The sequence below is a fragment of the Anomalospiza imberbis genome, chromosome 15 (genome assembly GCF_031753505.1).
Source record: "Anomalospiza imberbis isolate Cuckoo-Finch-1a 21T00152 chromosome 15, ASM3175350v1, whole genome shotgun sequence".
NCBI lineage: Eukaryota > Metazoa > Chordata > Aves > Passeriformes > Viduidae > Anomalospiza > Anomalospiza imberbis.
In genome coordinates, this window is record NC_089695.1 from 11,660,149 (window position 1) to 11,682,354 (window position 22,206).

A 22,206-nucleotide genomic window follows, 5' to 3' on the forward strand; every position below is an offset into this window, starting at 1 on the left:
AACACCTGTCAGTCACAGATCCTAGAAGAGAATGTTTTTCCAGCCATGCATATCCAGGGTTTAAGCTAAAGGTAGCAGAATGTGTCTGGGATACATGACCAACACTGTGGTACTCCCTGGAAGGTGCCAGATGAAGCCACTGCTCTGCAGCTGGAACTGCTTTCATCCTTTTCCAGAAAAAAAAGGGCAGTGGCTCCAGCTCAGTGTCCACACCCCTGGGACACAGGGGAGCAGCTGCTGCCCGCAGCCCCAGGGGACTCTGGTCCCTGTTGTGCCAGGCCTGGACTTGGCTGCACCAGGGATCCCAGAGCAGTTTGTGTTCCTGTGCCAGTGCATGGAGCTGTCACGTCACCAGCAGCACGGTGAAGGCAGCCCTGTCCCCAGGCAGCACCCAACAGCACCCGCGTGTGCCCCAGGTTCCAGAGCAGCTCTTTGACCAAGTGAGCTTCTTCTAGACGCTCCGTGTGGAACAGTGCAGACCCAGGAGTGATCCCCACTCTGCCCCAGCTCCGACAGAGGCACAGCACGGCCACCGTGTCCACTGAGCTGGGCTCAGTCAGCATTCCCCTCAGCAAGCAGCTTGTTTTCATGGCAGACAGCCACGGCTGAAAGACCCAGTGCCCAGAATTCCACCCTTACAGCTCCTCTGCTACAGAACAGGAGAACACTTTCATCACTAGAAAGGGACCTCAGGTTCTTAACCCCTTCAGGACAAACGGTTCATTACCAAGGGCAAACAAAATACTACAGCCCCTGACTGCATGGAAGCAGATCCCCTATTGTTTCAGGGAAGTTGCAGTGCTGAAGCAGCTGTAACTATGTTGCTTACAAAACCACATCTTTAAGCAGGATGTTTGACAAGTTACATTTATTGAAACATGGTTGCAGTAAGCTGCCCAGTCCAGGATGCCTACAGGAAAGTACAGAATCACCTCTCATCCCCCCGCAGCAGTTTTAGGGCCCAGGGCCCCTGCTCAGGACACAGCCATGCAGTGCTTTGAACCAACGCCCAGAGGGCACTGCCAGCAGCAGGGGTGCTTGCCTTTGCTCCCCCCCAGTTGTCACTGTAACACTCTATGGGTCAGTGCTCCGTCAGGAGTCACTGTGTGGCAGCTGCAGGACAAGAGCACAACAGTCAGAGGACATGGGTGCAAGTCTGGTTACAAGAAGCTAGAGGTCAAGAAGGAGTGAGTTCCAGTTTTTAAAAGGAAGATTTATTTAACAAGTTTCACTTAGCGCAATACACCTAAAAAGGAAATCACAATACAATGAAAGATTAAATCAAGGCCTCAGAATTTTATACGAACACCAAGACCAAAATCCTAAAGTAGCCGTATTGCGTCTCAACATGTTTCCCCCATTAACTTAAAAAAAAAAAAGCTTTAACATGCCTTACAGGATATTAAAAGAAATAAACTAGAACTAACATGCCAAATGTTCACTTTGATTTTCAGACACAGCTCCTATATTGGATCTTTACAAAAAAGCATGTCTCTTTCAACATGTATTCAAAACAGTGTTGGATGTAATATGGTATAAGAGCAACATTTAACATAATTCAAACAGCTTTAACCTAAATACGCTTACTGCTTAAATACACTCCTACAACAAAACTAACTTGAGAAACGCTCCAAATTGTTTAACAGTTATAGTCCTTACTTGGTTATTACATCCTAGATGAATGTTCATTTCTGTATGTTCAAAAATACTGAACCTGAAAGGTTTTAAAACAATCCTGAATTCACTTACAGTAAAGCATAAATCACAAGCTTGTATTGCAAAACTGTTAAACTTAGTTTTTTGTTTTTTTGTTTTTTAAAAAAGATGCGACCAAAAGTCAGCGATTGGTTACATTCCCCAGCCACCACTCATGTTGGACATGTTGGACATGCCGCCCATGCCGTTCACTCCCATGGATGCGCGGTTCCCACTGCTGTAGTAGCTGCTGTTCATGGCGCCCTGGCTCCCGGGGTCTGAGGGGGAAACCGACAGCAGGTTCACAGCTGCCTCAGGCCGACTCGAAGCATCCTTGCCCCAACGCCTGTCCTTGCTGGGCCACCTCGTAAATACCGTCTACCGTGCCCAACGCTGCAAAGTGTCAGTTTACAGCTCCGTACCCAAAGCCAGTTATGGGATGTTCAATGACAGCACGAGCTCTGCATCACCCCCCTTCCCAAGCCAGAGCTTTACCACTGCTCTGGGGGAACAGAGAGGACCCAGCCTCCCATGACCCCCTCCCCCACTTGTACTGCATTTAAACAAAGCCTTCTCCAGCTTTCAGATTAAGAAAAGTGATCAGAGCAATGCAAGTCTGAGACTGGCATTTCCTGCCCCTTTCAGAATAGTTTTCCACATTTCCCCCCCCTCAGCTCCCCATTGCAGCTTTGAATCCATCCCTCCCCAGCCCCCAAAGTTCACAGTAGCCACACCTTTAAACTTTCAGAGCCTGTGCTGCCCCAGGCACACAACCCTTTAACACCAGTGAAAGGGCATGTTAAGTCAGCTGCACCCAATGGAAACCAGCAAAGAAATGCTCTTACCATAGCCACTCATGCTGCTTTGACCTCCATATCCTCCTCCATAACCCCCACTCAGCTGCTGGTTGCCTGGAGCACCGTAACTGGATTGGCTCCCTTTTAAGTTAAGGGTAAAAACATTAACAACTTGCTGGTCAAGATCTGCTCATCATCAACAAACCCAGCCCTCACCCAACCAACAGCCCCTGCACTCTGGCACTACCTTGCTCACACCAAGGGAAGTTTAACATGCTCAAGGAAAGTGATGGGGTTTCTAAAGACATCCCTGCAATCAAGCAGCAACAAGAACTTTAGAAATTACTTTTACAATTTCTGTGGACTATACTACACAGGATCAATCTGCACTGTAACACACCCCAAAAAACTTAAACTTGGCTTTAAGGGACCTTACACCAAGCGCTGCCCTTCCAGAAGCACAGAAGCTCGTTAACTGGAGTCACTCATGTGTACATGGTCCTGACAGACTTATCCCTGCTCCAGACTGATTGTGCATCAGGTCACAGCCCTGCTGTGGCTCAGACAGAGATCCCTCTGTTTAAAAAAACAACTGCTCTTCCCCTCATCACTTGCCTACGCTCCTTTCTGTAGTTTTAGTATCAGCTTTAGAACTACAAACATTTTGTATCCAAACACTTTAAGAGCAGCAGTGTATCCACACACCCCCCACCCCAGCACCCTCCAGAGAAAGGAGCCCCCCAGAAACCAACCCCACCTTCATCTCCGAAACCAGCCCAGCTGGGTGTCAGGAGGGTATCTGTCTTAGAGGCATAACTGCAACAGGCATTTAAGACTTGTGCTGCAAACACACATTTTAGATTTTTAAACCATTTTGGGGTTTGCCAGAGCAATTCAGACAATTTCTCCCAATTCCAAGTATCTCTCTCTCACCACCAAGACTCAGCTTGAATGGCAGGTCACATGCCACAGATACATCCTCCATCACCGAACTTTGTTCTGGTATCCCCCAAGAGGGAAGGGGGGAGGAGAATAAAGGACAGGCATCTCCCATATTTTGCACTACCACACTCCCAAAGAAGCCACTCATCCCACCAGCCACACCACACTCAGCACCACAAGTTTATTCAACCCCTTAAAGCTCAAATGTAATCCCATAAAGGTTTATATACCTGGCAATGTGCTAGTGTTCCAATCTTGGACTACCCCTTCCGACTCCTTGACTGTGTGATTAAGACAGAATGCTGAATTTCAGTTTTCATGCCAGGCACACAATAAAGCAGGAGCTGTACAAAACATGCCAGCTTCCTTCAATAGCAAACACTTTTTTGGAAGTGCAGTGAGATCGTTACATACCCATTGCTCCCATCATCTGACTGCCATAGGCACCACCAGTTCCTCCTGCTGTAGAATTCAGGAAGAGTTCTACATATCTGTGTTCTGGAATAAGAAAGTTTTCCCATGAGAGCATTTCACCAAACCCATGCAGCTTGTCTCACTGCAAGTGAAGCTGCAGAGAAATCTCTGGCATTCCAGGTGCAGCAGATGCACTACACCGCAGTGCTGGCAGCTCCCTAAAGCCACCTCTGCCGAGCAGTCGGACTTACGCATATTTGCTTTGTCTTTGGACATAGCAGCCACTGCGTCCTCATGAGTAGCAAATTCGACATCTGCCTCTCCAGTTACTCTGCCATCTGGTCCAATTTCAATGTGTACTCTTACAGGGTTCAGAGGTGAGAAGAACTACACATGGAACAGTCACACAGATTAAAACGCACCGATGCAACAGTATGGGTTTACAACAAGCCATTTTCTCCAGAGGAACACTCCAGCTGCAGGGCAGCTGGTAGGTCCCCACAAGGACCCTGGGACCCAAAGCCATGCACTGGGGAGCAGCATGTGGCACTCACGTTGTAGATGTCGTTCTCCGTGGCTCTGTAGGGCAGACCTCGCATGTGGACGCAGTGGCCGGTCGTGCTCTGGAAGGTGGACGATCCGTCGCCGTACCTGTGGTCCGACATCCCTGCGGAGAAAAGAGTCCATTCTAGGTCTTTCAGATGTATTTTAGTTTCTTTTGGGACATGTCGTAAGTTCAGTTACTGTTCCTATTAGAGATCCTTACCTCTTCCAAATCTATCAGAACCAAACCCATAGCCATCATTATACCCATTGTAGTCATCATAACCTCCATAACCTAGAAACAGATTGGACATGTTCATTTCAACTACACAAAGATCCAAATAAACTTTCATTTCGACTATAGAAAGATCCAAATACACAGTACACACTGCAAATAACGACTACTACAACATTTCACTTCTTCTACAAGAATTAAGGCCAAGGACACATACACAGCTGGGGAGACACTACCAGGTCCAAGAGTTGCTGCTTTGCAAACGAGCAGCTCCCTGGGCCCCCGTGTACTTACCTCCTCCGTAGGCTCCACGCCTCATTCTCTCCAAGCTACTTCCTCTACCCAGACTGTTGTATCCGCGCGTCAGGCCGGGCCTGTCGTACGGACCAGGTCTCTGCATGGCCAACAGCTTGCGGGGAGGGTCGTAGTGAGTGCGCACTTCTGCTCGGCTACTCTTGAAGATCTCAATGTACCTACAAGTGTTTGCACAGGGAGAAGTCAGTCTTTGATTCCTTCCACAAACATCTCACAACTTCACATTACAACAAGCCATTTAGTCATAGCCTTGACACTGGCAGTAATTTTAAGCCAGGTTTCCTTACATTATGTAGGCAATGACTTTCTATTATTAGCACTACATTACATTTAAATCAGTGTATTTTCAAGAAATTAAAATTACTGAAGGGTTTATGTGCTCCTTATACTTCGCAGTATATCCCAGCCTTAAGGGTGGGGGAGCAATATTGATTCCCCACCCACCTCCCCCCCAATTTAAAATGTTAGTCAAACAATGTAGGAGGGAACAGTGTCCACTCAACTCAGCACTGTTGCTCAAGGCAACAGAAACAGAGGGTTAAAAACCCGATCTCCACCGAGAGTTTAACCCATCGGTATGCCACAGAAAGCTCTGCATGTACTACTGTACCCAGCCTATGCTTCAGTGATTCAGCGTAGGCAAAAGGTGCATGCTTCAATGAAAAATAGTCACAAGTAAAATTGAATAAAAACCCTTTGTGACAATTTCTTGAAAGCTATGCTTATTACATTGAAGATTAATACAAGTAAGTAAATTTGTTACATTTCAACTTATAAAACAAGTTTAGAAAGTATCACATTTTCTTATGGTAGTAAGAATACTGTGCATGTCTTTAGAGCTAAAGGCAGAATTGGTGCTATTTGAGAAGTTAAAGCCATAGTCTCTCAACTTTGTCATTTCCAAGCTATAGTTTTGAATGCCTGTTATTACTCATTTTCCAAAGCAAATTTTAGTTTAGCCCGATTTTGTCTACTATTTTTGGGTAGATCTAAACAGTCTGTGCCACACACACTGTAGCAATCAATATCTTTACTCATCACCAAGTTAGAGACCACAATACTATTTGATTTGGGTGTTAACACTTTCAGAAGAGAGAATATGGATTTAATTGTTTACCATAAGAAAAGTGACAGAGCCAACCAACCATCCATCCCCACCTGTGCCCTATTCTTTCCTTGTGTTTCTTTAGAGCCTTTTCAGCTATTTCCTGTGAAGCAAACTGCACGAAGGCCTCCCCCGTACTCCTCCCCTGGAAGTCCACCGGCAATGTTATCCCATTTGGCACGATTTCCAACCCTTCAACCCAAGGACAAATAACCCCAGTAGGGGGGCAATATTAACATCACAAGCCCAGTCATGAGTTTTTTCTTATAGCTTTAAAAACACCAGAATTTAAACACTTTTAAGCGAATGGTATGTTGATTCTAGAACACCAGAAAAAAAAAAGGCATATCAACAAAGAGCTCCACGATCACATACCATTCAATTCAGGTTCTTAACCCACCCTGCAGAGCTCAGAAATGCTCTGAGGGTCAGGGACAGCCCCTCAGAGAAGGCATCTAATGCAGGGTGCGTTAAGAACTTCACACATTATTACAGACCTCGTCAATTCTGTGAAAGTATTTAAGATGAACTTTTAAAGAGAACTTAAATTCAAACACAGCAAGTTAAACAGCTTTATATAGAACAAGTAATTTTACTAGAAGTCACTCACGTAAAATAATTAGTCTTATGCAAACATCAAGTTTCAGCATTTTTTTTATCTTTAGGAGTGCTTAATTAAGAAAAAAATCATGAAGTAATTTTTAAGTATTAGTTCCTGAACAGAAGAGACACATTTTATATATTAAGCACATTAACAACTTATAAAGCTTGAATTACTTCACCATGTAAGAAAAAAACAGCTTAAAATGCACATGCTTAGAAACTGCTCTTGTTCATATCACTAATTCAGAAAACAAAAAAACAAGTTCTGAGATTGTAAAACTGGAAATGTTTCTACTGTATTTTAAAGCAAAACAGCAAGCTTAATCATATCTTGTAATAGCAAAACATTTAGAAATCGAGTATTTTGAAAATAATAACAAGTGAAATTCTAAACAATCAACAGATTCCATTCTTAGACATTTTAATAGTCTAATTCCAGTCTGTAAACATAAAACAGCTGCAAAAAAGTAAAAAATTAGTCAAAACAAAACATTATCTCTTCATCCATAAAAACTTTGAGCTAGGCAACATCAGGGGTCTGGTGGGTTTTTTATCCCCATAGGAAGAGAAAGGGGCAAATCTATAAATCTGTATTTGGGTGGAGTTCAGCAGGTTTTCTCTGCATTTCATTCAATACTAGCTCTATGTTAGGAAGAGGTAATGGGCCTTTACTGAGAACCTGCTCCTCACACCGAGCCCAGTGTTCAGAGTGTTCTATATCCTTCACTAAGGCCAATTATCCAAGGCCAGGGGTGGAAGTGGCCTCCCACATGAACTGTTCAGCTTTATTTGGAAAGCAAGACACTTTTCTATAATCCTTTCTTGGAACAGCATGTCCCACCTAGTATAAATTCAAGCACCTTTTTGGCATTCCCTAAATTATTTAATTATCAAGTACTTTAGGAAATGATCCAAAGGATTCCTCATGCCCAGAAAACTAGTGAAGAATTGGTTTATTTACTTTTAATACCCATGATAATACTGTTGTATGCACTACTGGCAATCCATGCCTGTTTGGTTTGTTGGGGTATTTTTAGCATAAACCAATAGTGCTACAGCTACTACTTTTATCCCACATACCTGAAAAAAACTGTACAATTTCTTCTTTACTACAGCCAAATGGGAGTCCTCTAAGACGTACAAAACCATCATTAGCTGTATCAGGGCTGTTTGGACCAGTATGCTTCAGAACCCAATCCATTTCAACGTTGTTTGACTTGAAAACTGTAAAAGGCACTTAGAATTAATGCATTCTGGAGTAAGGAAAAGGTTCTAAAGTCATTTGCCTTGAAACTAGTCAACTTATGATATGCAAGTCCATTTGTTCTTTCACATGCATTTTAAAGAGACAAAAAATGCAATTAACCAAAAACCCATCAAGCACAAACACAATGTAGTCAGTTACTAGACCAACTGAATCAAACCTTCAACGTATCTGTGTCCCATTGTTTCTCTGTCTTTTTTCAGGGCCAATTTCACATCCTCCTCTGACTCAAGTTCAGCAAATGCTTCTCCACTTGGTCTGCCCTCTCTGGTGTAGATGAAACGGATACCCAAAGCCCCATTCAGAATTTTGCAATCTGAAAATTAAACAGAAAGGCCAGAATTACATTTATTATTGCAGCAACAGTGTTACTTTGAAAGTTTCAGCCTAAAACCAAAAATGTACTGAGTATCAATTATACTGTAACAACAAAAACAGCAGCATTACTGTTGCAACTTTAAAATGGCCAATTAACTAAGACACTAACTAAAGTTACCATTCTAGTCAAAACTACAGATAAAGGATAACTGCAAATTAGCTATTTCCAAAGCTTTTCTGCTTCAAGTTGAACATACATAGCTTTTGAGCATAACTTTCTTATTAGTGTGAAATAAGGAATAATATCAATGGAAGTGTAATAAACTAAATCAGAACCAAGTCCAATACAACAAATTCCTGAAGCAGTTTTAAAAGATCTAGTCGCTACAGAAAGCATGTATTTATCATCACTATTTCTTACTGCAGAATGCTAATAATTTGGGCAAGGATACACACACTGAATACTTGTATTGTCCCAACAGACATGAGCCTATTGGGACAATACAAGAACCAAACTGATTTAGCTTTCAAATTCTTGCTTCAGGTTGAACTTTCTTTAAAACTGAACATTCTCTCTCCTGGTTGCTCAAGCAGTAAAGGCATTTGTGGCTGTCCCAGCAACTCAGACTAGGCCCCTTTGTGTTGAGTTCCTGCTAGCATGAACATGGCTTTGCATCCCAGGTTCTGGCTGAAGCACTTGTTGCACTACAAACTGCACTGGCTACTGAATGCCTTCTGCAACTGCTCACTACAGCACTCCCACTGCCACAGTGTCCCTGGGAGGGACCCAGAATTGACAGCAGAGCCCGACCCCTCTCCCACACCTCTTATTCCCCCCACAACACTTACCAGAGAAGAACCTCTGCACCTCTTCGGTGGAGCAAGACCAAGGCAGCCCCCGGACTTTCACCACATATCCTTCGCTGCTCTCTGTGTTCAGCATCACATTGGGGGTGAGGCTCTGCTCTGTCTCTGCTTCTGTGGTTGCTGGAAAGATCAGAACGGGCCCTTTGAGATGCTGCTCAGCACGGCCGCCACCCGCACCCCCTCAGAGCGCCCGGCGGCCCCCCTGGCCTGTGCCCCGGCCCTCCCTGATCCTCCTCTGCCTCGGGCGCTGCCACCTCACACACACGGCGCCGCTCCCGCCCCCGGCCCGCGCCCTGCCCCTTCCCCGCACGCACACATGGTGGGGCTCCGTGCTGGTTCTAGGGCTCCGAGCCTGATCCACTGTCCGGAGAGCGCCTAGTCCCGGTCAGGCGGCAGCGAGCGGGCGAGCCTGTAGCGAGAGCGCGCTAGGAAATGGCGGCGGGTGCTCCCGCTTCCGCTGGGCCGGGCTTTCCTCCGCACAAAGAGCGCGGTCCCAGACGCCGCCCTGGTGGGCCCGCGGCCCCCGGCGATGGCGCAACGCCCGCAGCCGGTTCGCACGGAGGGCCGTGTGACGAGAGGGCACCGAGCACCGCGAGCCTCCGCCCAGCACGGGACCGGCCGCGGCGTGGCCGGGGTGGGCGCGGGGCGCACGTGCCCCGGCGGGGCCCGGCCCCACCCCCGAGACCCCGCGCGCCGCCTGTGCGCACGCGCCGCCCGCCCGCCGCCGCGCCGAACAAAGCCCCGGCCCCGCGCGCCCCCGCCCCGGCCCGGACAGCGGAGCGCTCCGGCTGCACTCTGCGTGCGTGCGAACTAGCACTTACCAGTTTCAAAGGCTGACGCTACCCCACGTGAAACAATCTGCTCGCTTCGGTCACTGAAGCCTGGTGTGTTTGGAGGAGATGGGGAAAGAAGAGACAATGGGTCACAATTATCATAAAAGAACGGAAAAGTTAATTCCCCTCCCATTTCCTCCAAACACACCAGACCTAGCTAGATTTCACCTTGTATTACCGAGGAGGAAGGAGGAAATTGAAATAACTCATCATCTAAAAATCCTCCTCCATCCCCTTTCCCCTTGGATCACCAGCTCACGTTTCAACTTGTCTATACAATGATAGAGAACCCATGCCTAGAGTTAACCAGGCTCCTGGAGCCCCGGCATAGGTATTTGGAACCCAGAAGCTGCTCTGAGTAGTCTCCGGATGAACGCCATTCATCCACGAGCGTTTCTTCTCCAGCCAGTACCAAAACAGATTGTGAGACTGCACTGCCTCATCTCTCATTAAATGTTCCCAACTACTAACAACCACCCCACCCCCACAGCTGGAGGCTTTTTGACTTTTTTTAAGTGCATGCTCAAGTTTACGTAAGTAAATCAAACATGTCGAACTCGTTTACAGAAATGCAAATTAGATCAGTAAGTGGAACCGTGCTACAGTCACTTCCTGCACAAAGCTCTCTTCTCCATTTCACTTGCCGAACGCCCATTTTGTAAGAGCGCGGCGGCAGGAGCTGGGCAGGAGCGGCGGGGGGAGGGGGCAGCGCCTCCGCCTCTTCCCAGGGAGGACTGGCGGGAAGCGGCCATCCCGCCCACCGGCTTGGCGGGACGCTTAAAGTGCGCTGGAGCAGCCGGGAACCCCTTGAGTTCCCGCTCGGCACCGCCATGTCTACCCCCGCCAAGAGGCACTGCCAGCGCCCCGCCGGCTCCCTCGAATCCAGCTTCCAGAAGCGCCTCAGGAAGATTTCCATCGAGGGGAACATTGGTGAGCTCGGCGGTGCGGGAGGCGGCTCAGGGTAGTAGGGAAGGAGGGGGGAAGGAGAAGGTCTCAGGCCGGGAGCACCCCAAGGGGCTGGGATGCCGAGGGAGAGTGAGCGAGAGAGAGGGGCGGCTGCGGCGCTTGTCCCCCCGGCTCTGCAGGGAGAACCGCACCGGGACATGAACCCGGAGCAAGGCTGGGGCGGATGGGGAGCTCCCCGAGCCGGGTGCCCGTCAGTTAACACCGAGGCGCAGGGCGGGCTCGGGAGCACACACCGCCGGTGCCCCTCCACACACCCCCCCGGCCCGTCCGGGGCTGCAGCACTCGCTCGCTCCCGCCCGCGCCAAGTCCCAGCGCCTGCGCGGCCGCTCCCTCGCTCTCCCCACTAAGCTCCGCCCGCCACGGCAGCTCTAAAATGTCGGCTACTCCTCGGCCGCCCTTATCGCCCGCCGGGCCGGGCGCGGCCCCTCTGGCGAGAAAGATCAGCCAAGTTTGCTCCACGGCCCACCCGGCCGGCGCCGCGCTGTAACAGACGCTAAGAACCCTCAAACTGGCCCCTGTCCTTCAGCAGCACCAGAGCAATGAACCCCCACCCCTTTGTGAACTGCTCTCATCTTCCGCAGCTGCGGGGAAGTCAACGTTCGTCAGGCTGCTGGAGAAACACAGCGATGAGTGGGAGATCATCCCCGAGCCCATCGCTAAGTGGTGCAATATCCAGACAGCCGAGGACGAGTACGAGGTAGGTGCGCTGGATTTGGGCCTGAAGAAACTGCAGGGAGTTCCACAGCCAGGGAGCTATGCCAATTTCCAGCTATACTTAGTCTGCATCAGCCAGTCATCCCCACTATCATACCACAGTTGGTCAGGCATTCAAATTGTGAAGGCAAGATACTACTGAATGTATATTCCAAATCACATCCCCTACTCCACAGGAATCACACTAAAATCTGGAACTCAAAACAAAATGCTCAAAGAAGCTGTCCCAAAAACCACCATCACCTGAGGAAAAAGAGTCTCTTAGGTCCGATACCTAAGCATTTTCTTAGTTTTAAAAAGAAAACCATGAATTTTTATTTAAGCTTTTTTTCTCTTGCCTTCTAGGAACTTTCAACATCTCAGAAGAGTGGAGGAAACTTACTTCAAATGCTGTATGATAAACCCACAAGATGGGCTTATACATTTCAGACTTATGCTTGCTTGAGCCGAGTAAAAGCACAATTAAATCCTGTCTCAGCCAAGCTATGTGAAGCAGAACATCCAGTGCAATTTTTCGAAAGATCTGTGTACAGTGACAGGTAATTACTCTCACAGCACGGCAAGAACTCACATTAACAATTTCCAGGTCTTTAAAGACAGGGAGCTGAGGAACCATTTGATATTTAAACTAATACCTGCAATGGAGCAGGCTTAAGGCATTTTTTTCAATACCATCATTCTGATTACAAGTGTTTTGTTGGTTCACTTTTGACATTCCAGGCATGAGACTGATGTCTTTCATTGCAGATACGTGTTTGCTTCTAACCTGTTCGAGTCTGGAAGTATTAATGAAACAGAGTGGTCTATTTATCAGGACTGGCACACATGGCTTTTGAATCAGTTTCAATCAGATATAGAACTGGATGGCATGATATATCTCAGAACCACACCTCAGGTATGCTACTAAAAATGGAGGTTTCTCAGTTCCAATTTCATTTTCCAGAGGCTTAAGAGGGCACAAAAAAGTTGTTCTAGACTTGACTCGTTTATGTTCAGCCAAGCATTTAAAATTAATGCTCACTAATGTCTAGCATTAGTCCTTCCAAGTTAAGGGCCACTTGATCCGTTTAGCTGATTTAACCTACAACACATGATTAATGACCACATTTATACTTTTTTTCCCCTCCCCAGAAATGCATGGAAAGGCTACAGATGAGGGGAAGAAAAGAGGAGCAAGGAATTGAGCTTGAGTATTTGGAAAACCTCCACTATAAACATGAAACCTGGCTTCATGAAAGGACTATGAGGTAGGAACCCATTTTCTGTAGCAAGTTTCAACTTGCAGGCAAGGCTCTTTCCTACCTTAAAGCCTTAAGTTTTATCGAGTTTAGTGCAAGTCTGGTTTCACTAAGGCAGTTGGATACATTTGTATTTATACCCAATGCAGGTTTCAAGAGATGGAACTTCATCTAATTTGAAACCTTTGTTATGCATTAGCTTCAACTAGGAAGCTTTACTGTTGTAACTCCAGCAAGGATATGGATTTTGCTAATTGGAAGGACTCAGGAATAAGACACTTAAAATGGTGTTCAGGAGCCAATCACATACACTTCTCACCACGCAGCTTCTGTTGCAATGTAAGGGGCAAAAAAGGCCCCAACTATCTTTAAACTAGCAGGACTGCATTTCAACCAAGTTTAAATATTAATCCTAACTTACATTTAAACAATAATCAAGGTTTTTGGCAGACCTGTTGCACACAAGAAACCCAATTAGCAACTGAGTGATGTCTGCACACCTTCCCTTAGGTTCCTTCTTGACTCTTACTGGCTTTCCCACCTAAAGAATCTCTGAACATGAAAACAGACTCTAGATTTTTCCCTAGATGAGTCCAAAATATTCTACTGAAGGGGAAGCCTTACAGTTCCAGGAAAAGAACACTATCAATTTGATCTACTTGCTGAAGTTTCACATAGGATGACCCAAATGCTTAGAAGACAGTGCATACTGTGGAATTTTGGGAATGTTTACATTGTGTACACATTCCAAACTCAGTAAGCAAGCACTTCCTGTGTTTCCAATAGGAATTGAAGTGTGCAAGCACAAGTTAGAATGTTGTTCAGCACACATACTGCTTTTTAGAAATGCCTTCCACACTCAGACTATCTACTGCTCCCATCTGTTCCTAAATTGAATCCAAAATGGTCTTGCTTATGTCCAAGACGTTATAAACACCAGTCTCATAACCTGTTAAAGAGCTCATCCTTATGAAAGGAAGCTTTAAAATTGCATCTTGGTAAGTGGATTAAGTGGGGGAGACACAGGGCAAAGGAGATTTTGAAAAAAATACTCCATCTTACAATTACAAAATCAGTTCCTGGTAATTGATTCCATGACAAGAAGGAGATAAAGGAAATTAAGGTAAAAACTATCTTCCCCCCTCCCACTTGTACATTATAGCTAAATACTAAGAGTCCAGATTTGTGAAATATATGAAGAGCAATTAAAGACAAACTTGGCACGGGCTTTATGTTTAAGTTATGAGCATTAGCTTTAACATTTCAGGTGCATGTGGTAATCAAGAGCAGGGGTCTGTCTTGAATGCACAATATTTTGTGTATATTTTACTCTAACTATGCTCTTCCATTTAACAGAGTTGATTTTGAGAACATTAAGGAGATTCCTATTCTAGTTTTGGATGTTAATGAAGACTTTAAGAATGATAAAATTCAACAAGAGTACCTGATTGATAAAGTAAGTATAAAGTATTGGGGGATTTGTATCTGCTCTTCTTCTGCAGTTATCATGCACACAGTGACACTTCCAAGTAGAGTGGGGAGGGAGAGTAAACAACCATTTGAGGAGGCAAGGTGGGAATAAAGAGATCACTTCAGTCAAAATTGTGTTTACCAATTCCAAGGAAAGGCAAGACTTGGGAAGTAAATGCCAAAAGTAATTCTGGTGTTTGGCCAGTCATGGGGGAAAAAACCTCCACCTAATACAAGCATGAGGAAGTGCTCTCTTAGCAAACCCTATAAACCATTTTCCAATCTTGCTCTGGGTCATCAATTTGAGATTACTAGAGAATGACTCCTTTAAGACAAGACTAATTCCCTCAATTAGGAATTAGGAAGGGGAGCGATGATCAGTTGTGCAGGTATTTGTCATTACATCTTTATGGAAACCAGCAACTAATAGCTTCGTTTTGAGCAGACACTCAGACATACCTTGCCCCTCTGAAAGGCCACATGCATTTCTGCTCATGAATTAAATGCGGGGCAAAACATCACTGGACAAGTTCTTCCCAAATAAAGGGAAATGCCTGGTACTTGAGTTTTTAATGTACCAAATAATACATATGCTTTTTTTTATAGGTCAAGTCATTCCTGACTTCTTTAGAAGATGAAAATTAATTTGAATAATAAGTCTCTGAAGTTCACTCAACAATCTGTGTGTTTAAAAACTTACTTAAACCAAATGCATTACCTGTACAGCTTTTTTAAAGTAAACCTGAAATGTAGTAACATTAATTGGGGTTTATTTTTATCCTTGTCTGAGCAGTGTGAATTTTGATAGACCTTTTTGTATAGCTAAAAAGAACAAATATGGGGTGCTTTGATAATGTTTTTTTTTCTGTATATTCTCTGCTGCTTAATAAAGATTTTAAAGTCATATTGCCTCTCGAGTGGCTGTCCCCACGGGAGAGCTCAGCGAGAGGCCGACACCCAGTAAGCAGATAGCAGGCGCTGAGCAGGGCTGTTTTGCAATAACTGGCACGGGTTCACCATTTTAAGACGAGACTGTTATGGCGTCCAGAAACCTTTACTTTCAACTTCTGCTTTACTGAGTGGCCGTTTCCACCGGATTTACGCTACTTAAGGCTGGACGTTAGACCTGTAATAAACTGTAATTTACGCTTATCTCGTTTGCGATCTCACGCCCACCCCCCCCCCCACCCCCCTCCCCAGCACGGGGAGGGACCCGCGGGCGCGGCAGCGGCGGTGGAGGCGGGACAGCGACCCCGGAGAGCCCCCGCGGCCCCGCCCGGCACGACGCACGCGGCCGGGGGGGGCAGAGCGGCGCACGCGGCCGGGCCCGTCCCCGCCGCCTCCCCTCCCCCCCCCCCGCCCTGCGCCATCGTGAGGCCTCCGCCGCACCGGGCCCGGGCCCGCGGCACCACGAGGGTCCGATCGCCCATCCCCCCGCTCCCCCCCGCCACCCCCTCCCCGCCCGCCGCCGCTGGGCCTTACCCAAGCCGGGGATCTCGCCCTCGGTCTCCTCGGTGTGACAAGGGTCCATCTTGGCCGCGCCTTCCCCGCAGGGGCCTCAAGAAGAACAAAGCTGGGCGGGGGCGCTCAGGCGCTGAGCGAACAGAAACAAAAGCTCAGCGGCGGCCGAAGGGGCGCTCGGAAAAGGTGGATCGGGGCTCCGCGGGGGGTTTCTCGGCGCTCCCGCGGGGATGGGCCGCGATACAGCCGCCGGTACTCCCGGTACCGCCCGCTCACTCCGTCTGCGCAGCGCCCGTTCCGCGCCTATAAATGGCCGCCGGCCGCGCAGCGCCGCGCGCTGACGTCACGCGCCGCCCGCCCCCGCCAGCCAATGGCCGCGTGACAAATTGAACGCAGCCAGTCACGTCCGGCCCCGCGCGCGCGCGGTGGGGGGCGGGCGGGGGGAGGGGGGGGATAACGGAGGGGGGAGCGCGCGACCGCCCCGGGGGTCCCGCCCGCCCGCCCCTGTGCCCCCGCGGCCGCCGGGGAACCTGGGTTCGAGTCCCTGCCGCCGGTCTCGGCTCCGGTTCGAGTCCCGCCCCCGCCCGTTCTGCTCCCCGGCTCCCGAACATGGCGGCGGCCTTGTCCCTCCCCCCCACGCCCGCCCCGTCGCCCCCCACTCGTCCCCGTTCTCCCGGCACCCTCGCTCACGGCGAGCTGCAGCCGCGGGGCTCCGGCGGCGATCGGCGGCTCCGCGCACTGCAGCACCGCCCGCCGCCGGTGTCAGCAGGGCTCGGCTCCGCCTCCCGCCGCGGCGGGGGCCGGGCACGGCGGAGCCTGCGCGGGCCTGGCCGGGGAGGCCTCGAGGGCTCCCCCGCACCTCCGGGGGCCGCCGTGTGGCAGCCCGGCCGTGGGGAGCGCAGCCCGAGCCGAGCAGCCCCGCTCAGGCACTGCTGGGGCTGCTCGGGTTTGGCGCAGGAGGTTCCCGTGCCTGCAATCCCCGAGTGGGTGCTGGGAACGGCCGCTCCTCACGTGCCCTCTGCGCCCTCACTCCACGCTCTCCCAACCACACCGACCGTCTCCACAAACAATCACGAGCTGAAGCAACTTCAGGTTAAAACAGCTTTAAGGGAGCCTTGCTGTGGGATTGAACAGATAAGAGGTGACCTTAAGACCGCGGAGGTGTGGCACCGACTCCAAGCTTTGTTTCTGGCCGAGGGTTAGTGAGTGTAAAGCAAATCCCTTTGCTAATCCCTGTTGAGGCCTTTGCGTTTCTAGCATTGACATAATGATAATTTTTTGGCTTTTCATGTTGTATATTAATATTCATACACTGGGGTACATTTACTATGTGTCTTTTTATTAGTACTGATTGGTATTTTTAGTCCCCATTGCTGCATTTGAAAAAGGACAGAAAATGGGTTTTCTGTTGTTTATGCATCATGATCCACGTGATTAAATGGTTTTAAAGAGAGCTGTAATGGCTGTTCTCTTGCTATCTAATTTACAGTGAGAAATGAAGCCTGATTTGCCTAATATTTTCTTGATCTTATGTTTATTTAGTTAAACAGGATTCTGATGCAAGACCTATCTCTAGAGGTCTCTTAGGAAGTGAAAATCATCCTGTGTTCACACTGACAAGAAGTTCTAGATACCCTTCCAGTGTTAGGAGAAAGGTCATATGACTTCTTTCTGCAAATATGTAACTGCTACTAATCTTAGGCAAAAAAACTCAGCCTGCCTTTGACATAACCCACAGTAAGTTTGGTACAGCCACCTCCAGGGGAAGAACGTGACTGTAAGCAGCAGGGCAAGCAAAGACATAAATAGTTATCAGAAGAGTTGTGATTAGCCAGTGTATATGCTGTGTTTGAAAGACAAAAATAATTAACAATTCAAATGGAATTACTGCTATCAGAGCAGCCCTTTTCCTCAGAGGCCCTGGCTTGTAAAGTGCCTTTGCACATGGGGGTGGTCACATGCTATGTGAGCACTCACACAGAGGGAGACAGGAGATAAAAATCTTCCTGAAAACATTGCTACCGTTTCTTCCTTCCATGATTTCTTCTAGGACTCTGGCATCATGTTTACCTGGCTTTTGTTTTATGGTGTGAGCCTGACACCTGCACCTTCCCCTCCAACAGACCCAGCTGAACTCCAGTGTGTCTGTCACAGCTGACGCTGCAGCTCTGGGTACATGTTTTTTTCCTGATAGGGCTTTGTTCCACTTCAGAAGTTCACTGTTTCATTCCTGCGATGGGGAAAAGCACACCTGCCGCCCAGACAGCAGGGGAGAGGAGCTGCTCTTATTTTCCCATTTGCATTTCCAGAAGGTTTTGCCTCATTCAAGTCAGCTGGGGGAGTGAGGGCTGCAATCCAAGCTGAGCTCAGCCTGCTGGGTGCTGTAGTGCATCAGGTAGGAAATGGCAAAGAGGTTGATGCCTTGTGAAGGCTAACCTAGAACAGAGACTAGAGAGAGTTAAAGAATAAAGTAGGTGCTCATTAGAAGGCCTCAGTGGATACACCTTGGGCAGTACAAGAGCCCAGCCAGGGCTACACCCCAGATGAACCAAAATGGTCACAAAATGGACGATTGCTCAAGGGGTCTCTCACTTTTATAAGATCTGCTCCATTTGCATATTGGAGTTAATTGTCCAGTTATAGCTTTAGGTTATGAAGTCCCATTCTGCTTGTTTTTCTCTCTTCAGCCCACGTTGTTTATGCTCCTGGGCCTGAGATTTGGATCATTTGTTCTTGGTCCCCAGCTGGAGAAGGAATTGTTTTGTCTACCTAGTCTGTGAAGAGAGCTCACCATCCCCTAATACGAAGCTCAGAACTACACACTAAAGCAGTACAGAATCTGAAAAATATAAAAGCTAAAACCTGAGTCATCAAGGTGGCCACCAGAGTAAAAATCTGCTGGATAGTCACAGCCCCTGTGCAACATCCCAAATTCCCTCCAGGTTCATGGAGAGGAGCCCCAGTCCAGTCTGCAGAGAGATGCATAAAGCTGAGTACACATGTGGAGTGTTAAGCTGGACCGAAGTAAAGCTCTTGAAACCTGCTACCTGCTCAAGAATTTTCTGTTTTATACCAGTCTCACTTTGTTATCTTGCTTACACTTCTTTCCAGGGCAAGAAAATAATGGAGAAAATCTGCAGCTCTGGTTGGAGGGTTCCATAGTCATCCAAGCGTATGGAGACACTTTGTGTGTCTGGGAGTGAAGCAGATGCTCATCTCTGAGTAGCTTTTGGAGATATTGTTGCAATGCAAAAAGTAGTTGCCAACAATTCTTTCATGGATCAGCATTTTTCATTACAGGAGAATTGATCAGAATTTAAATACTTGCTCTGAAGAGATGACAGAACTCAGTCCATCATCACTGTATATGCCTTCCCTTTCCTCCTTAGCCATTACCCATTTCTTTTGCTGCTGCCATCACAGAGTCCATTTTTCATGTCTCAGCTACATGTGTTGCATGTGCCTCAGGTTTGCATATAAGCAAGCACCTATAATTCAGGATCTTATGGCTAATATGCAAACCTGATTAACTCTCAGTAAACACTGCTGCAGCTGACTTGTTTTTCATGTGGGCTCTGAAAACAGGGTATACATGGAAGTCTTATACTACTGATGTATGTTTCTCTGTGTGTGTGACCTCCAGTCAAAAACCCTACCATCCAAATATAACCTGTTATTCCCCATGCCTTTTGAAACAGCCTCTAGCTGTGACACTGTGATAAATAGAAGCAAAACTTAAAAATGCATGATGAGTATTCTCCCATATTAGATAACATGGCCACGTTCATCACCCACTAATGCTGCCAGTTCACAGCTTTGCCAGTGCAGTCTCCCTCCCTTGTCTGATTTGGACAGTTTAAGAGGATTTTTGGCTACACTTCACCTTTATTCCTTTTTACCTTTGTTTTTTACCTTTATTCATTTCTCTGAAAATGGTGGTCTGCATTGCAGCATGGATTGGATGTAGCTCATGTTTCCTGGCTTTCCTAAGCTGCAATTCACTAAAAATCAAGCTGGAAAACAGTTGGAGAGGTTTATAAACACTATTTTAGTGGAAAGCAGATACCCAAGTCCCTTGTTCTCTCTGAGGCCTCTGCTGCACTGTTAGAAGCTATCACCCTTCCCTTTGTGCCATCAGCTTATCCACAGCTTGTGCTCACCATCCTTTGCTGCTGTGAGAGTGGAAGAATTCTGCTCCCTCGATGGCTGCACCCTTTCAGGACTCAGAAAAGTTCACCAGCCTGGTTCTTCTCTGTTTGTCAGTGGAACCCAGGCCTGTCACCTTTTCAGTTTTGCAGCATTATAATTATAGCAGTGGGCAGAAGACCTGGTTTTTACCTCTGGAGCTGCCCCACTGTGAGTGCAGGGCCAGCTGGGGTGAGGTGTCTCCCACAAGGTGCTGCAGATATCTGCCAGTTCTGCTGCCTGAGCTCTGTGGTCATGAGTCAGCTCTGGTCCAGGAGCCATCTGGCTGAGCAGCACTGTGCTGAGCTCATCAGGCTGCTCCCTGGAAAGCTTTCTTTGCTCAGGCAGAACATTCGCAGCACCTTGGCACGTCATCCATGTGCTGCCAGGAGAGAGGTGGAAAGTGGCCATTCACATACCTCCAAGGAGCTTTGTCTGCATTTCTTCATGCCCTCCCAAATGGAGAAGGAGCTGTAAAGCGTAGATACTGGACAGAGGGGTGACTCAGTCCCATGCTGGGAGAGTGTGCTGTGGTACTGTATCAGGGCAGACAGCAGTCCTGAGCTCTTGTTATCCTGGCCAACCACATTCATGAAATGGAGCCTATTTTAGCCACTTGCCCACTGCAGGCTCCGAAGCAAGAGACCACAACAGCTCACAGGCTTCGACCTCACTGGAATGTTGATCCCTGACTTTTACCCCTTCCAGGCAATGTTGCCTTAATAATTCGGGGTCACCCAGCTTTCTCTTGTCAACCAGTGCCACATCACAGCAACACAGCTGATGCACGTGCTCAGGCACAGATCTTCTTTCATTCTCTCACTCCGGAAGTGCTCTGGGAGTCCTCCTGAGTGCTGATGCTTTGGCTCTTCCCACATAACTTTTACCTTTAGTCCCTGAACAGAGTCTGGCACAGCATCGCTGGGGGATGGAGCTGGGCATGCTCTTCCCTAAGATTCCACAGCAGGTGGTCAGTTTTCCTTTGGCGGGAGGGCATTCACAAAGGGCCATGTTAAGCCCTGTCCATCATATATATACTGTGGCTCTGCCCTTACCTGGGGGAAGGTGAATTCTTGGAGCTCTCTTACAAGTGGTAAATGCTGGGAGGTAGAAAACTGATGGGAATGAGGCAAATTGTAACTTTAGAGTGTGGATTTTCCTGGCATCCCTGACCTTGCTCTGTTACACACCCAGCAGATCTGTGTCCTTATGTTTGTTTGGATCAAGAGGGCTCTGGATCTCACTGCCCATAATGTTCTTCCTACTTTTGGCATTGATGGACATAGCTCAAAACGACCGTACTGCAAAGGAGGCAACCCCCAAAATGCTGTGACAAGGACAGCGAGGCCTCTGCAGACTCAGCACATAAAATGGGTCACTAGCAGGGGCATTTCACTCACACAATTCCATGTGCTCGCCTTTCTTTTTCCTTGCCCTTGAAGTTATTTGCATGTAAACAAGTAAAACTAAGAAAAGGGATAAGAAAGTGACGGTGAGGAACGATGAGGGGAAAGGGAAGTGTCCCACAGTCCTGCTCTGGAGACTGCATCCTCACAGCTCCTGCCGGCTGGCTCCCCAGAGCTCTGATCCTGGTGCTGCTGCAGAAATAAAGGCCTATTGAGAAGTCTGGCTCCAAATTAGCATTTGAATTCCCTTGTAGCCCGTTGTCAGATGGACAGGAGGTGGGTGCTAGTCTCGGTTGCTCAGCGCTGATACACAAAGGTGGCTTTAAAAGGTCCTTATTTTTCTGAAGGCAAGAAATGCATTGCTCAGACTGTGGATACTTTCTTTTTTTATTTCTTCTTTCTCTCTCCCATTCTTCTCCGTTTCACCCCTTTCCTGGGTCAGGCTGAGCCACAGATAGACACGTCTGGGTATTGTTAGCCCTGTCTGACCTACTTCTCTCCCTCCCCTCGGCCCCGTGTTATGGATGCTGGTGCTATGGAAACCTGCTTGACATGCCAATGCCACAAAGCCGGGGCCACCAGCTGCATCCTCCTTTCCCGGCCCCACGGGAGTTTCCCTCCCAAACACCCCCCCAAAGAAAGTTAGCAGCCTTGCTTCCCGGGGAAATTCAAGGCTGTCCTCTATCCGTCCCACCAAGCCGTGCTCCGGCGGGACTGGGGTGCTCTTCCGTGGGCTTGGGGGTGCTGTTCTTCCTCATGCCAGAGCACAATATTTCGGTCTGGGGGCCGCTTGTAAAGCCGCCGCTGCCCGCACCAGACCGTATCCGGCACGGCC

The 22,206-nt window shown here is 48.0% G+C and overlaps 2 protein-coding genes across 18 annotated transcripts; one reads left to right on the plus strand and one right to left on the minus strand.

Annotated features, from left to right (window-relative positions):
• Window positions 1–1,192: 1,192 nt before the first annotated feature.
• HNRNPH1 (heterogeneous nuclear ribonucleoprotein H1) lies at window positions 1,193–16,602 on the minus strand. 17 transcript variants are annotated; one of them, XM_068205868.1, is made up of 17 exons: window positions 16,471–16,602; window positions 15,802–15,913; window positions 9,920–9,979; window positions 9,081–9,218; window positions 8,074–8,229; window positions 7,730–7,873; window positions 6,100–6,238; window positions 4,921–5,099; window positions 4,615–4,686; window positions 4,403–4,536; window positions 4,100–4,235; window positions 3,849–3,932; window positions 3,665–3,715; window positions 3,250–3,333; window positions 2,740–2,802; window positions 2,541–2,633; window positions 1,193–1,973 (listed from the first exon to the last, which is right to left on the minus strand). In XM_068205868.1, exons 2-17 carry the CDS (start codon window positions 15,848–15,850, stop codon window positions 1,849–1,851), a joined length of 1,707 nt encoding a protein of 568 aa, XP_068061969.1. In that variant the 5' UTR covers window positions 15,851–15,913; window positions 16,471–16,602; the 3' UTR covers window positions 1,193–1,848. The 17 variants fall into 17 exon arrangements, with proteins under 17 accessions (XP_068061969.1, XP_068061973.1, XP_068061970.1 ...); XM_068205872.1 differs by lacking the exon at window positions 9,920–9,979; XM_068205869.1 differs by lacking the exon at window positions 16,471–16,602 and having other exon boundaries at window positions 4,403–4,515; window positions 15,802–16,077.
• Window positions 10,633–15,173, plus strand: LOC137483069 (deoxycytidine kinase 2). Its single transcript, XM_068205885.1, has 7 exons — window positions 10,633–10,861; window positions 11,479–11,594; window positions 11,957–12,150; window positions 12,359–12,506; window positions 12,743–12,858; window positions 14,206–14,305; window positions 14,926–15,173. Exons 1-7 carry the CDS (start codon window positions 10,762–10,764, stop codon window positions 14,962–14,964), a joined length of 813 nt encoding a protein of 270 aa, XP_068061986.1. The 5' UTR covers window positions 10,633–10,761; the 3' UTR covers window positions 14,965–15,173.
• Window positions 16,603–22,206: the final 5,604 nt, after the last annotated feature.

Excerpts from the sequence above, each read along its gene's own strand:
- LOC137483069 (XM_068205885.1), top strand. The coding sequence starts at position 10,762 with ATGTCTACCCCCGCCAAGAGGCACTGCCAGCGCCCCGCCGGCTCCCTC. Across the intron at positions 12,151-12,358 it reads AGATCTGTGTACAGTGACAG|ATACGTGTTTGCTTCTAACC; the intron begins GTAATTACTCTC and ends CTTTCATTGCAG. Across the intron at positions 12,859-14,205 it reads CTTCATGAAAGGACTATGAG|AGTTGATTTTGAGAACATTA; the intron begins GTAGGAACCCAT and ends TCCATTTAACAG.
- HNRNPH1 (XM_068205868.1), bottom strand. The coding sequence starts at position 15,850 with ATGGACCCTTGTCACACCGAGGAGACCGAGGGCGAGATCCCCGGCTTG. Across the intron at positions 7,874-8,073 it reads GGGACACAGATACGTTGAAG|TTTTCAAGTCAAACAACGTT; the intron begins GTTTGATTCAGT and ends TGCCTTTTACAG. Across the intron at positions 4,537-4,614 it reads TTCTGATAGATTTGGAAGAG|AATGGACTCTTTTCTCCGCA; the intron begins GTAAGGATCTCT and ends TGAAAGACCTAG.